Source organism: Hemitrygon akajei, chromosome 8, assembly GCF_048418815.1.
Source record: "Hemitrygon akajei chromosome 8, sHemAka1.3, whole genome shotgun sequence".
Taxonomy (NCBI): Eukaryota; Metazoa; Chordata; class Chondrichthyes; order Myliobatiformes; family Dasyatidae; genus Hemitrygon; species Hemitrygon akajei.
Genome location: NC_133131.1, coordinates 49,236,482 through 49,253,209, shown reverse-complemented (window position 1 = coordinate 49,253,209; position 16,728 = coordinate 49,236,482). Strand labels below are relative to the sequence as shown.

The 16,728-nt window shown below is 42.4% G+C and overlaps 1 protein-coding gene across 2 annotated transcripts in view; it reads left to right on the top strand.

The window, feature by feature from the left end:
- The window catches only part of LOC140731878 (uncharacterized), a 135,935-nt gene that overhangs the window by 81,755 nt on the left and 37,452 nt on the right, over positions 1-16,728 (top strand). For both annotated transcript variants that reach the window (XM_073053817.1, XM_073053816.1), the window contains exon 3: positions 14,691-14,736. In XM_073053817.1, coding sequence (XP_072909918.1) covers positions 14,691-14,736 — 46 coding nt within the window. The remainder of the gene's footprint in view (positions 1-14,690; positions 14,737-16,728) is intronic.

Sequence of the window (16,728 nt, the reverse complement as noted above, 5' to 3'; positions counted from 1 at the left end):
TGTAACCTTTCCATGAAGATGAAGCTCACCAGTCTGCTTTTATGGACCCACTTGAATATGAGCCAAGTTGTGTACTACTGAGATATTCCCCAATAAAACGTGAACTGCTGTTCCATGAGTGGCTGCATCCTTTGCTGGTTGGGAGAGGTCACAACCTTGAAGAATCTCAAGGTCTATCGAGTTCTGATTAATACCAAACAAAGCCAAGGTGCCTGTAAATTTGGTATCGAGGTCATAATCAATAACATGTGGTAAACCTCCATGATCACAATTTAAGGTATCCAAAATTGGTGTTGAATCCTGTGTTAAATCCTGTGAGAATGGCCTCAACCATTTAGTGAATACACAACACCTTATAACCATATAACAATTACAGACAGACAGACCGACAGACATACTTTATTGGTCCCGAGGGAAATTGGGTTTCGTTACAGCCGCGCCAACCAAGAATAGTGTAGAAATATAGCAATATAAAACCATAAATAATTAAATAATACTAAGTTAATCATGCCAAGTGGAAATAAGTCCAGGACCAGCCTATTGGCTCAGGGTGTCTGACACTCCGAGGGAGGAGTTGTAAAGTTTGATGGCCACAGGCAGGAATGACTTCCTGTGACGCTTAGTGTTACATCTTGGTGGAATGAGTCCCTGGCTGAATGTACTCCTGTGCCTAACCAGTATATTATGGAGTGGATGGGAGTCATTGTCCAAGATGGCATGCAACTTAGACAGCATCCTCTTTTCAGACACCACCATCAGAGAGTCCAGTTCCATCCCCACAACATCACTGGCCTTACGAATGAGTTTGTTGATTCTGTTGGTGTCTGCTACCTTCAGCCTGCTGCCCCAGCACACAACAGCAAACGTGATAGCACTGGCCACCACAGCCTCGTAGAACATCCTCAGAATCGTCCGGCAGATGTTAAAGGACCTCAGTCTCCTCAGGAAATAGAGACGGAATTACAGCACGGAAACAGGCCATCTCGGCCCTTCTAGTCCGTGCCAACACTTACACTCACCTAGTTCCACTGGCCCGCACTCAGCCCATAACCCTCCATTCCTTTCCTGTCCATATACCTACCCAATTTTAACTTGAGGTTAAAACTCTGTGAGCATCATGGAAAATGTAGTTCATTAAAGGAGGGCTGAGGTACGGGATTTTACATCAACAGAGATAAAACCCCTAGTCTCTCAAAGGGTTAGAAAGTCAGTAGGACTGTTGCACCAGTACATAGCATCAGAGTGGTGATGGGAAATCATTGGGGTGAGTCACAACATAAGCCAGGGAGGCTAGCACAGTAGCTTGTGCACGCCTGTTGCTAGGTAAGCAAAGGGTTAAATCTGTGACCTGCTCTCCCTCATAGTTCTCAACACGAATGTCACAGCCTTGTGTAGCTGGATCCTGGACTTCCTGTAAGATCACCGGCAGGTGGTAAGAGTGGGTTCCCTCATCTCTGCCCCTCTGAACCTCAACACTGCTGTTCAGCCTCGTCCATAATTGAAACTAAACTCTTATTTGCATTTTACAATACTTTGATTGCATGAAAAACATTTTTTCCAAAGGAACTCTAGAACTTAAGATCAGTATGTCAAAGAGTCTTTACCCTCTGGGGAGAAAAACATTTTTGTTTACAAGAACAGCTTTTAAGATTACTCCCCAAAATATCCATTTCACTTGGTATTTAAGCATACACTGATCACCAATTTCCTGAAATGTCAGTTTCTCTCTCATATCCAGATAGAAACATTCATATTTTCTTAGACCTAACGATGGGGTTCTAACATTTTTCTGTCATTCATTCTTTGGGGTTCTCTTCTGTTTTCATGGGTGATTGCAAAGAGTAAGAATTTCAGGTTGTATACTCCATATATTCTCTGATATTAAATAGAACCATTGGGCGTCAGCCCAAATTCTGTGTGGCCACTATGAAATCTGGATCTCTCTTCTATCAATTCCCAAAGAAAGAAATAAAATAACAGACATTTAAACAGGTAAGATAAAACAAAATCCATACTTGCACTTTAAAAATTTAGAATAAACAATTAACTTCTACAGTTAAAAACATTTAACAAAGAATGTGGATATGTAGAGGGACAAACCCTCATATATTCACACAGAGAGAAAGCCTCCTAAAATATTTATCAAACAGCTTTTCATTCACTCGCTCCCCCTACACTCATCAGTGTGATTAAAATACCTTCTATAGACCCACACTCAACAGTTCAGAAACAGCTTTTTTCGCCTCTGCAATTAGATTTTTAAATTGTGTATCTGCCCACTAATGTTACCTTATTACTCCTTTCTTTTTGCACTATTGAGTTATTTTGTAATTTTCGGTAAGTCTATTTCTTTGTACTGTATCGCTGCCGCAAAGCAACAAATTTCACATCTTATAAATCAGTGAAAGTAAAGCTGTTACTCATTCTTTCTCTCTCTCCCTCCCTCCGTCTCTTCTTTCTCTCTCTTCCCCCTCCGTCCCTCCCTCTCCTAACGTTGGCATACTTAATGCATAAATATAAAATCACAGATCACTCACAAGAGTTCAAGAGATGACTTACTCTTCAGTTCACAAAGTATCTTAGAATAGTCGTGTAAAATTTACAGAAATGCCTAATTTAATCCTTTAGACGAATGAACACAGAAGAGTACAGCACAGGAACAGGCCATTCAGCCCACAATGTTGTGCTGAACCAGCTAAAAAGCAAATCAAAAACATAACACCCAAACACTAATCCCTCCTATATGCATCATGTCCATATCCCTCCATCTTCCTCACATCTACCTGCCTGTCCAAACTTCTGTAATGTATTTTCCTCTGTCACCGTACCAGGCAGCACGTTCTGGGCAACCACCACTCTCTGGGTAAAAAACTTGCTACTCACATCCCCCTTGAACCTTCATTGCATGCTCCCTGATATTAGAGATTTCAACACTGTGAAACAGATACTCTGTCCACTCTATCTGTGCCTCTCATAATCTTGTAAACCTCTGTCAGATCTCCCCTCAGCTTCTGCCGCTCCAGAGAAAACAACCCAAGTTTATCCAGCCTCTTGTGACAGCACCTGCTCTCTAAGCCAGGCAGCATCCTGGTAAACCTCTTCTGCACCCTCTCTAAAGCCCCAACACCCTTCCTATAGTGGGGTATCCAGTACTGTTTGCAGATGTGGCCTAACCAGAGTTTTATAAAGTTGCAACATAACCTCCTGACGTTTGAACTCAGTGCCTCGACTAGTAAAAGCAAGCATTCCATAAGCCTTCTTCGCCACTGGAAGCTATTGATCATGCATAAATATACAGGGCTAGAGAAAGGGGAATCTGATAGGTGGGAACAGAAGGCCATGGAAGAAAGAAAAGAGGGAGGAGCACCAGAGGGAGGTGGTGGCCAGCCCTGAATCTCTTTCACCAATCAACCTCCCAGCTCTTTTCTTCACCTCTCCACCCACATTTCACCCTTCACCTTGTGTTTCTTCCTCCCTTCCTCCCACCTTCTAACTCTGACTCCTCAGCTTTTTTTCTCCAGTCCTGATGAAGGGTCTTGGCCGGAAACGTCGACTGTACTTTTTTCCATCGATGCTGCCTGGCCTGCTGAGTTCCTCCAGCATTTTGTGTGTGTTACTTGGATTTCCAGCATCTGCAGATTTTCTCTTGTTTGTAATGTGAAAGCAACCAGTCTGCAAACGGAGACAAATGACAAATGGTGTAAATACAATCAATCAATCAATCAATAAATAAATGTCATTGAAAGTGAGTCTGTAGGTTGTTTTCAGAGGTCAGTTCAGTGTTGTGATGAGAGAAGTTGTCCAAGCTGGTTCAGGAGCCTGATGGTGGAAGGGTATTATTTGTTCCTGAACCTGGTGGTTTGGGACCTCCTTCCTGATGTAGCTGTGAGAAGAGCAGAGAGCATGGCCTTATCAGTGGGGGTAATTGATGTGCTTTCTTTTTGCATTGCTCTTGTGGTGGGGAGGGCTTTTTCTCTGATGAACTGGGCTATATCCACTTCTTTTTGTAGGCTTTTCCATTCTTGGGTCCTTGCATTTCCATACCAGGTCGTGCTGCAACCAGTCAGGATACTCTCCACTGTGAACCTATAGAAGTTTGTCAAAGTTTTAGACCATATCCCAAATTGATGCAAACTTCTAAGAGAGAAGGTGCTGCCATACCTCCTTTGAAATGGCCGGTCCGAGGACAAATCCTTTGATATGATAACGCCCAGGAATTTACTGACCCTCTTTGTCTCTGATCCCCTTATGAGCACTGGCTCGTTGTTCCCCGATTTCTTCCTTCTCTAGTCAATAATCAGGTATTCGATTTGGCTGACTTTAGGTGAGAAGTTGTTGTTGTGGCACCACTCAACTAGATTTTTCAATCTCTCTCCTATATCCCGATTGCTCACCACTTTTGATTCAGCCAACAGTGGTGTCATCAGAAAACTTCAATATGGCATTGGAGCTGTACCTAACCTCTGTATGAAGTGAGCAGAGCAGGGCCTGTATGCCATATAGGAACCAAAAATTTCCTCAAATTGAAGCCACGAATGGTTGGCGAGTACTGTGGTGTGCTCCCCCCTTTTGTACTTTTTCTCCTGTTTAACATTGTTACTGGCTTTTCACAAATATATCTCAGAGCTGCTAAGATTAAATTTTCATCTCATCCAAAGAGCCTGCCTTGCACTGGGGATGTGGTAAGGCAGAGACAAGCCATTATTAGTTTTAATCCTTGCTCAGCACTTAACTTGTGCAGCACCTGTTATTTGTGGAGATATTAAATAATACTTGTAGATTCTGATGAAGCTTGAAGACTGAGTTTTCCTTGTTATCTCTACTAGTTGTATGACTGAAAATGGGGTCTCATAATGCATTGCACATTCTTGATCGTAGTAATACATCAGTACAGCAGTAAAGCAAGCCCCTTGGGCCAACTGTTCCATGCTGGCCAGGGTACCTGTCCAAGCTAGTCCCATTTGACTGCATTAAGCCTATATCCTTTTAAACCTTGTGGCTATCCATTTAGTAAGGTGCAGAATCAGAGTCAAGTTTATTATCACTGACGTATGTCATTAAATTTGTTGTTTAAAGGGCAATGCAATACATATTAAATACTATAAATTACTACATATATTTTGTCATGTAGTGTGTGTGTGTGTGTGTGTGTGTGTAAATAGAAACAAAACTAGGCTCTTTCAAACCTAGGGTAAAATGGGTACAGTCTTACAATGTGAGAGTGCAGTTCAGTTTGTGGTAGTTAGTTGAGTAACGTTCCAGAGACATAGAGGTGAGAGGTGATGCCGTCAATCTTCCCGTTGTCATCTCCCTTTTAAAGTAGTTCATAATCAATTTACTTATCTTGGGATTACAGTCACAAGGAAGTTTAAAGATCTTTTTCGTGAAAATTTTGCCAATCTTCCATATACTATAAAACAGAGTCTGTTACAATGGTCACCTCTATCTATGTCTTTGGTAGGTCGTATTAATGTTGTTAAAATGTATGTTCTCCCTAAATTTTTATATTTATTTCAATCAATCCCAATTTTTATTCCTAAATCTTTTTTTGATTCCTTAGACTCTATTATTTTGTCATATCTGTGGAAGAATAAGCGTTCTAGAATTAATAAAGTTTATCTCCAAAAATCTAAAAAAGAGGGTGGCATGGCTTTACCTAACTTTCATTTATATTATTGGGCAGCCACTATACCTGAGTGCCCTAAATGGGTGGCAATGGAGTTGAGTTCCACTAAAGGTCTATCTATTTCTGCACTTCTTGGCTCTGTACTCCCTAGTAGTTTGTCCAGATTAATTGTTAATCCTCTTGTTAGACACACTTTGCGTATATGGGCTCAGTTTAGGAAATTTTATGGTTTCTATGGTTTTCCCTTTTCTAGCCCCATCTTACATAATCACCTGTTTTTACCTACTACGTATGATTCAGCATTCCATGATTGGTATAGGAAGGGCATAAGACATTTTGAAGATCTTTTTATTGATAATCGCTTCGCATCTTTTCAACAGCTCTCTGCTAAGTTCAATCTGCCTAATGCCCATTTTTTTAGATATCTCCAAATTAGACACTTTATTAATCCTTTAATTCCTAACTTCCCTGAAATGCCTGAGAAAAATGTTATGGATTTCTTTCTTTCTATTAATCCACTGGGTAAAGGCTTAATATCATTTATTCGTGATAAATTAGCATCGACGTGCCTCTGCGGATAGAATTAGAATGGCTTGGGAACATGATTTAAATATCTCCTTATCTGATGAGACTTGGGACTTGATTCTCAAATCGGTTAATTCAACCTCGCTTTGTGCTCGCCATTGCCTTTTACAGTTTAAGATTGTTCATAGAGCCCATATGTCTAAATCTAAACTATCTTGATTTTACCCTAATATTAGTCCTCTTTGTGATAAATGCAAAAGGGGCGAGGCCTCTCTTATTCATATGTACTGGTTCTGTCCTAGCCTGGAGAAATTTTGGAAAGATGTCTTCATAACTTTATCTTATATTCTGAATCACCACCTAGAACCTAACCCTTTAATTGCTCTGTTTGGTTTTTTGGGTGAGACAGATTTACGTTTGAGTTCGTCTAAGTGTCGAATATTATCTTTTGCTTCTCTCCTAGCTAGACGTTTAATCCTCCTTAGATGGAGGGTTGTTGCCCCGCCCACACATGCTCAATGGCTTAATGATATTATGTCCTGCTTAGACCTTGAAAAAATCCATTATTCAGTTCTTAATTCGGATATAAAGTTCCATAAGGTCTGGGGACCTTTTATTGAGTACTTTCATAACCTTCCTCTTAACTAAGGTTTTTTTTCGGTCCCTTGCTTTCAGCTCCTTTTTTGTTGGTAGTAGGCATTAATATCTTCTGTTTTTAAGAGTATTTACAGTTTTGGGGATTTGAATGTCCTGATTTATAGTCTCTATATTGTATTGTGGTTGGTCTGGAGTTCTTTTTTTTAAATTAGTTTTTCAAAACATTTTACAAATTAAAAACCCCAAATCCCAATGAGGAACATTAATACAGTGCAAAATTAAGCATACAATGACAATATGCTACAAAGGAAGAGAATTTAACAAAAAAGCACCTAAATTAAAGATGGAGTTCTTTTTTGTTGCGGGGCTTGGGGAGGATACTAATTTTACATGTCTTCAATTTGGGTGCTTTCTCAATTATCTTTTTTTGTATCATATTATTATTGTATGTTTATTTTTGCACTGTATTAATGTTCCTTGTTTTGATTTGGGTTTTTTTTTATCTGTAACGATGTAGAAAATGCATAAAAAAACTAATATAAAAAAATATCTTCCCGTTGTCTTCCGAAGTCCTGTTGTGGTCACTGACTATGACCATGATACGTATGACCGTTCTTCAGTGGTGGAATTATCACCCAGGCGAGGGTAGACACACAAATAACTCCCCACCAGTCGCACCTTTTCACACTGTGAGCCACTGATCGATTTCCCCGAATCGATCTTCCAAAACCCCCACCTTCCTGTGGGTGCAACAAACTCGTTCTGTGTCCGAACTGTGTGTCTTGTGGTCAGTCTGTGTAACAGCGGACCGGGCTTTTGTCTCTCCATGTTGGACACCAGCTGTCCATCAACCTGCTCCGCCCTGCTCTCTCTGCAGGAACTTCAACAAGCAGGCAAGTGACCTCGGGGAAAGGTAAACACGCTGGTAGAGAAACCATAACATCAATCTTCCGAGCAGTTTCTGTCTCTCTCTCTCTCTCTCTCTCTCTCTCATTGCGCTGGACGCCTCCCTCTCTCTCTCTCTCTTAATAGCAGCACAGTCCATAGGGTCTGTTCTGGACCCTGTTTCAAACTAGGTTTTCCCCTGACAATATCTATTAACTAAGTAGTGCAAAAGTAGACAAAAGTTCATGGGTTCATTGTCTGTTAAGGAATCTGATGTCAGAGGGGAAGGAACTGTTCCTAAAATGTTGAGTGCATGTCTTTAAGCTCCTGTACCTCCTCTCTGATGGTAGTTAAAAGAGGAGAGCATATCCTGGATGATATGGGTCCTTAATGATGATGCTGCCTTTTTGAGTCATTGCCCTTTTGAAGATCTCCTCGATATTGGGGTGGCTGGTGCCCATGATGGAGCTGGCTGAGATTGCAACCCTCTGTGCTTTTTTCCCATCCTGTGTAGTATCCTGTCCACGTGTGCACAGAGATGCAACCAGTCACAATGATCTCCGGGGAACGTATGTATTTGCTGGAGTCTTTGGCCTCCTCAAGTCCCCAAGTGAAGCATAGCTGCTAGCGTGCCTTCCCCATAATTGCATTGATATGTTGGGTCAGTGAGGCTAACACCCAAAAACTTGAAATTGCTCACCATTTCCACTTATGACCCCTCAGTGAGAACTGGTAACCTCGACTTCCCCTTCCTGATGCCCACAGTCAACTCCTTGGTCTTACTGACATTGAGTGCAATGTTATTGTTGTGACACCACTCCAACATCTGATCTATCTCACTCCTGGACATCTCCCCATCGCCATCTGGGAACCATGTGTCAATGGCAAATTTAAAGATGATGTTTGAGCTGTGTCTAGCCACGCTGTCATGGGTGTGTTGAAAGTAGAGCAGCAGGCATTCACAAGGTGGGCCTGTGTTGACTGTCAGTGAGGAGGAGATGTTATTTCTGATCTGCACCGATTGTGGTCTCCCAATGAGGAAGTCAGAGATCCAGTTGCAGAGGAAAGTACAGAGGCCCAGGGTTTGGAGCTTGTTGATTAGTACTGAGGGATGATGGCATTGATCGCTGAGCTGTGATCAATAAAGCACAGCCTGACTTAGGTACTGCTCGTCCAGGTGGCCCACGGCCGAGCGAAGAGCCAGCAAGGTTGCATCTGCTGTAGTTCTATTGTGGCAGTAGGCAAAAATCAGCAGGTCCAGGTCCTGCTAGGCATACGTGACACCCCTCATTGTTAACTGTGAGTTCAGCATTTCAGTTTCCTCGTGGCACTTCGACTAGTAGGCCCCCTCTGTCTTTAGGCCTGATCATTCCCGCAGAGGACTTGCACTACTTTTCACAAATCAATTCATTTTTTGTTATTCTCCACTATTCCCTTTCTTTTGATACTGACGACGGTTGGTTTTCTCGAAACACTCTCTCTCAGCTTGTGTCTGAAGCTGACTCATGCAAAACATTCATCTCTCCTTAACTTTTTTTCTGTTCCCACCAAGACTTCTGACTTAAATTCTCATTCATACATTCTTCCACTTATCATGCCAGTTCTCTGATCTTCCTTTGTAGAGTAAATGATTTACCTAATTCTTTAGCTCCGATCAGCTTGGAACTGCTTTTGCATCATAACCCCCAAGAAGGCTTCATAAAGAGAGGTTTTTTACCTATATTTTAGTTGAGGTCTCAGAAGTGTGACTGTGGCCGTAACTTGATCAGCCTATTCAGTGCCTGTGGCCTAAACCACTGGGGTAGGTAGCTGTATATGATGAGTGGTTTAGCTTGGGTGATTTAGAATGACCTCTTATAGAGTGCACCCAGGATGCCAAATGTGTTTTTGTCCCTCCCTCTACCTCTCTCTCTCCCTCCCTCTCTCCCTCCTTCCTCCTCCCGCCTCTCCCCTTCATACTCTGTCTGTCTCTCTCTCTCCCCCTCCCCTTTTAGAGCCTGCTAGGATTACTGATTATTGTCCCTGTCTTATATAATGTGAAATGTGTTCTCTTGCTGCAGCACTATAGTGCAGACATGAATTTACTATAAATATATAGAGCAAAAAAGAGGAATAATGTAATATTCATGGTTTCATGGATCATTTAAAGTCTTAAGGCTCCTGAACCTCCTCCCCAGTGGTAGTAATGAGAACAGGGCATATCCTGGATCGTGAAAGTCCCTAATGATGGATGCTGTCTTCTTGAGACAGAGCCATTTAATGGTCCTTAGAGTTGGGGAGGGTTGTGCACACAATGGAGCTACGATCCTTTGCAGCCTCTTCGGATCCAGGAGGAGCCCATACCAGCCAGTGATGTAACCAATCAGAATGCTCTCCACTGAGTCTTTGGTGACTGACCAGATCTCCTCAAATTCCTAATGTAGAGCTGCTGCTGTGCCTTCTGTGGTTGCATCGGTGTATTGGACTCAAGATAGATCCTCTGAGATGGGAACGCCCAGGAGCTTGAAGCTGTTCTCCCTTTCGATCACTGACCTGTCAGTAAGGATTGGTGTGTGTTCTCCCAACTTCCCTTACCTGAAGTCCACAATAACTCCTTGGTCTTTTTTCATTGAGTGTCAGGTTGTTATTGTGATGCCACTCAACCAGACAATCAATCTCACTCCTGTATGTCTCCTGGCCATGCTTGCAATCTTCAAATCCTCTGGTATCCTCTCGAATTTAGCAAGTTCTGAAATATTACAGCCAATGTGTCCACTATCTCCTCTGCAGCCATTTCCTTTAGAACCTTAGGTGCAGGCCACCCAGTCCTGGTGATTTGTCAACCTTTAGCCCTATGAGTTTCACTAATACTTCATCCATTGTCATTGTGATTTTTACATTTCTCCATTACGAAATTTAACCCATGTTATCTTAGGGATATTTGCTGTGACGTCCATGGTGAAAATTGATTTAATGCTATCTGTCATTTCTTCGTTTCCTGTTACAATTTATCAGCCATATTCTCTAGAGCATATATGTCAAACTCAAGCCCGCGGGCCAAATCCGGCCCGCAGTGGAATTATCTTTGGCCCGTGAGATAATATCTAATTACTATTAAAGCTGGCCCCAGTAATCGAAGCGCCTATGGCGTATGATATGGCTAATGCTGAGTTTATTCAGGTACCAGGTTTTCAGGGTTTTTAGTGTTTATTCGGCAGTCTTGCTCGGCAGTCTTCTTCATAAGAAACAGAATTTGTAAAGTGAAACACTTTGTAGTTATAGCAGAGACTGAGACCAATGAGAGCAGGCTGAAAAAACAGAGGCAACGAAAGCTGCGTTCGCACGCGTCCGACTGATCCGGCCCGCATGAAGCTACATTTTGCTCAATCCGGCCCGTGACCTAAAATGAGTTTGACACCCCTGCTCTAGAGGTTTCATTCCTACAGTACCTTAGCTGTCTTCTTCCAATTTATTCATCCATATAAACTTACTATTTGTTTTGATATTGCATGAAGATTTTCTCTCAAAACTAATTTTCTATCTTCTTATGAGCTGTTTAGAATTTTTTTTGCTGGATCCTAAAACCTTCCTAGTCCTCTGGCCTACCGCCAGCACTGCTACTTTGTATGCCCTTGGTTAATATTATGAGCTCTGCTGAAGGGTCTTGGCCCAAAATGTTATTTACTTCCATAGATACTGTCTAACCTGCGAGTTCTTCCAGCATTTTATGTGTGTTGCTCTGTCTCTCCAGTATCTGCAGACTTTCTCGTGGTTAATGTTGTCCTTCAACTCTATTAACCACAGATAGCGCATCTCTCTCATGGAATCCCATTTTCTACTTGAGATAAATTTCTACTGGTCAAGCTGTTTTAATGTATGTCACTATTCATCTTCTGATCTGTCTCTTATTTTCCCATTTTTAATTGGTAAATTAGCCTTGTTTAAGTTGAAGACAGTAGTTTCAGTTCTGTGGTGTTCATCCTCAAACTGCATCTGGAATCCAGGGGATCTTTATCAGCAAGATCTCTTTTTAATGTTGCCTCGTTACTCTTGATCAGTACCTGTTTCCCAACATGTTTTGTATTAAACTCTTCTGAGAAGCAATCCCTGACACATTTCACAAATTCCACATCTACGGTACTTTTGGCAGATAACATAAGGCAATGAAAAGCAAGCTGTTGCTGGGTTTACTTTAGCACTGTGATGCAGCTAGCAGAGCTGCTGCTTCATAGCTTCGGAGACCAGGGCTCATCTCCGACGTCAGAAGCGCTCTTTGTGAAGTCTGCACGCTCTCCGCGATCATGTAGTATTTCCCTGTGTGCTGTGGTTTCTTCCCACATCTCAAAGTAATGTGCATTGCAAGGTTAATTACCCACTAAGTGCCTCTTGTGCAGGGCTGAGTGGTAGAACCTGGAGGGCAGGAGAGGGTTGATGGAAATGAGCAGTGAATAAAATGGAACTACTAATGAGTGGTTGTTGGTCAGCACAGACACGGTGGGCCGAAGGGCCTAATCCTTTCCCGTGTGATTCTATGACTAAAAAATCTCATGACAAGGAACTTACAAGGGTTACTTTAGGTTCCATTGTATATCCAATCAGCGCTGTCTCTGTAGTTAATAGACAGAGGACCAGTCAGGTGTTGGAGAAGCTGGTACAGATCTAAGCTCCAGCAACTGAGTGGAGTGATCTAGAGAAGTGAGTGGAGAAAAGAAAATCGTATTAGTGTAAATGGATATTTGAAGGCCAGCATGGATTCAATGGGCTGAAGAGCCTGTTTCTGTGTATTTCTCCATGACTCTGAGAAATTAGTTGCCATTTCTTCAAACATTGATCACACCAACAGAGGCTGTCTGTTTCCTCATAAGTACAAAGTTCTTGAGGAAATAATCTCTGTGGTGCAAGTTTGAGAGTTGTGAGATATCAGTATGTAGTTTTATTACTCACCACCAACAGCCAGGTATTGACTTAACCGTTGTGAACCACAGAATCCAGCCTTCAGCAAGCTCCCTGATAAAGTGGACGCTGAGTGTATTTCTGTGTGTTCGTGGTCTCCTGCTGCTGTAGCCCATCTACTGCAAGGTTCGACGTACAAGTTCAGAGATGCTCTCCTCCACACCACTGCTGTAACACGTAGTTATTTGAGTGTCTTCCTGTCAGCTTGAATTAGTTTGGCCATTCTCCTCTGACTGCTTTCATTAACAAGGCATTTTTGTTCACAGATCTGCCACTCACTGGATGCTTTATATTGTGCTTTACATCATTCTCTGTAAACTCTAGAGACAGTCGTGCGTGACAATCCCAGGAGATCAGCAGTTTCTGAGATACTCAAACCACCCCAACTGGCACCAATGGTCAAAGTCACTTAGATCACATTTCTTCCCCATTCTGATGTTTGTTCTGAACAACAGCTGAACCTCCTGACTATTTATTTATTTAGTAATTCATCACGGAGTCAGCCTTCCGGCCCTTTGAAACAGGCCACCCAGCAACCCCCGGCAAACCCAATTAACCCTAACCTGACCACAGGATGACCAATTAACTTACCCGGTATGTCTTTGAAGCAGGGGAGGAAACTGGAAGACTCAGAGAAAACCCTCGCATTCCACAGGGAGGATGTACAGAACCTCCTTACAGAACAGCGCTGGAATTGAACTTCCAAACTCTGGAACGTCCTGAGCTGTAATTGCGATGCACTAACTGCTATGCTGCCGTGGCGCCCACTACGTCCACATGCATGGAGTTGTTGCCACAAGATTGGCTGATTAGAGATTGGCATTAACAAGCAGGGATACAAATGTACTTAATAAAGTGTCCACTGAGTGTAGATATCAATGATTATGTGCAGTAGTTAATCAGTCATGTAATCTTTGACTTTATAGCATTATTTAGTTCCTGGAATATCGTTCTTCAGGATTTGCTTATTCTTTTTGCCCACATCACACTGACTATTGGTCTAAGATTTTAGACTTGAATTTGCATTGTGGGTCCATTTCAATTTGTACATGTCACTTAGTTTATTAGCAAGTATGCATTGTGTTCTGCTCCCACTACCTGGCTTTATTGAATTTCATCTGTTTTAATACCTTCTTGTAACTCTATCAAATTCTGTTACAAGTGGGATGAATCTTGGGTCTTCTCACTGTATTAAATACGAAATGAAAATACAGTACATTCTGGTTTATCGGGACCAGTAATTTTTGGCTCAATTAAGTGGCTGCCCCAATTAGCCAAGGTTTCGTGGAAATAGTTAAAAGGTATAAAAAAGACAAACTACCGTTTAACTGAGTAACAATTTATGCATTTAAATGAAATACAGAACACTACCAATACCTCTACAGTACAATAAAGCTGTATATTAGTTCCTAATCATTATCAAAGGAGGAATTCATCTGCCGTGTTCTTTTGATTGACTGTAAATGAACACAACTAGCACAGACAACCAATGCAGGTACTGGACTGCCTTCATACAATGCTTTTGACCAAGGCTTCTCAACTTGGAGTCCATGGACCTCTTGTTTATTGGTCCATGGCATAAAAAAAGTTGGAATCACTGCTTTAGACAACTGCGTCCTCCTGATCTTTATTTTCATTGTAACATCGTCGATTCCTTAAAATTCTTTGTAATTTCTGAGTTGTTGAAGTAGTGAAATCATTTAATTTTCACTCCCAGCCGTTTTTGGCATCTCCAAGCCTGAACTGCGGTGAGAAAAACCCTTCCAGGTTGTCTTGCTGCTTATTTCTTGGCAACTATCAGTGACAAAAATCACCTCTTTTTGAACAGAAGCACACACAACTAACACCGTTTAGAAACTGATCACTGTACACAATGTGTAGTGTCTAACAGAAACAGTCTCCTACCCCAATTCAGTGACATGGTGTCTCAGATAGACAAAGGGGATCCTGCCTATTTTCTCATTTTAGATTTTGTTCTTTAAGAGCTGTCGTAAATAAACAGCTGCCCCGATTTAACTGAGGGCCCGTTTAACCAGAATCCACTGTATAAAGAGCTGTTGAAATTCCACATTGTGGACTATCCAAGCCACAGCCTCATCTAACACCTATTGTTTTTCGTCCACAGCTGTAATCAGAGAAGAGACTAGAAGAAAAACCCAAAGTGTTCAGCTGTAAGTCGGGGTTTTGGTGGCACTTAATACTTCAATGTGTCAGACATCAGTGAAAACCAAGGTTGTTATGGCTAACATGGACATACTGAGAGAAACTGCCTCACAACTGATCACTGACTTTGGATCATTAAGTTACTAACACATGGCTCTCCACATTAAAATTCACACATTTGATCAGTGTTGTGTTCCATCTAAACTGATAAGTTGACCATAGGTGATTGATAGGATGCACTCAATTAATTACTCCATAAGACCATAAAACATAGGAACAGAGAAACAGTAGGCCATTTACCCCATCTAGTCTGCTCCGCCATTCAATCATGGTGGATACTTCCCCTCCTCAGCCCCACTCCCTGGCCTTCTCCCCGTAACCTTTGATGCCGTGTCCAATCAGGAGCCTATCAAGCTCTGCCTTAAATACACCCAGTGACCCGCCCCCCACAGCTGCTTGTGGTAACAAATTCCACAAATTCCCCACCCTTTGGCTAATGAAATTTCTCTGCATCTCTCTTTTAAATGGATGCTGCTTTTTATCCTGAGGCTGTCGGGAAATGGCCTGGTCGAGGGAAGTGCCTGGTGTGAAAAGTGCTAGTCTTTGACTCGAGAGTCTTCGGCGAGGAGGCTGAGGGAGGAGACTATGCCAGGCACAATTGGAGAGGGTGAAGACATGACTGCTAAGCTGATTCAGTGTGCTACGTGCATGATGTGGGAGGTCAGGGACACTGATGGTGCGCCCGGCTGCTACAGCTGTGGAAAGTGTGTCCAGATTCAGCTTCTGAAGGAGCATGTTGCAGCACTGAAGAAAGAACTGGATGACCTCAGGTTTATCCGTGAAAACGAGAGTTTTCTGGACAGGACCTACAGTGAGATTATTACACCGCGGATACCGGAAGAGAGAAAGGGGGCGACAATGAGGAAGGAAAGGATGCTTGAAGTACAGGAGACCCCAGGGGATGTGCCTCTCATAAACAGGTTCACACTCTTGGAAGCTGTCAGGACAGAAGACACTGCCATTCTGAGAGGTGGACAGGTCTGCGAGCCGAAAATTGGTGCAGAAGCAGAGCCGAGGAGTCAGACATCAGGAAGAGCTGTGGTAGTAGGGGTTTCTGCAGCAACAGGCGAGATTTAAGGATGGTGTGTTGCCTCCCTGGTGCTAGGATCCAGGTCATCACGGACCGATTGCAGGGAATCCTCAAGGGTGAAGGTGAACAGCCGGAAGTGGTAGTGCATGTCGGCACAAATGACAAAGGGAACAAAGGGAACTATGGAGCTATGAGGGAGGAGCTGGCCAAAGTTCAATGGAACAATACCCTAGCAGGGAAGACAGTGGAACAAAAATGGCAGGTATTTCTGGGAATAATGCAGAAGGTGCAGGATCAGTTCATTCCAAAGAGGAAGAAAGATCCTAAGGGGAGTAAGGGGCGGCCGTGGCTGACAAGGGAAGTAAAGGGCAGTATAAAAATAAAAAAGTATAACATAGCAAAGATGAGCGGGAAACCGGAGGACTGGGAAGCTTTTAAAGAGCAACAGAAGATAACAAAAAAGGCAATACGCAGAGAAAAAATGAGGTACGAAGGTAAACTAGCCAAAAATATAAAGGAGGATAGTAAAAGCTTCTTTAGGTATGTGAATAGCAAAAAAATAGTTAAGACCAAAATTGGGTCATTGAAGACAGAAACGGGTGAATTTATTATGGGGAACAAGGAAATGGCAGATGAGTTGAACAGGTACTTTGGATCTGTCTTCACTAGGGAAGACACAAACAATCTCCCAGATGTAATTGTGGCCAAAGGAACTAGGGTAAAGGATGAACTGAAGGAAATTTATATTAGGCAAGAAACGGTATTGGATAGACTGTTGAGTCTGAAGGCTGATAAGCCCCCGGGACCTGATGGTCTGCATCCCAGGGTACTTAAAGAGGTGGCTCTAGAAATCGTGGACACATTGGTAATCATTTTCCAATATTCTATAGATTCAGGAACAGTTCCTGCT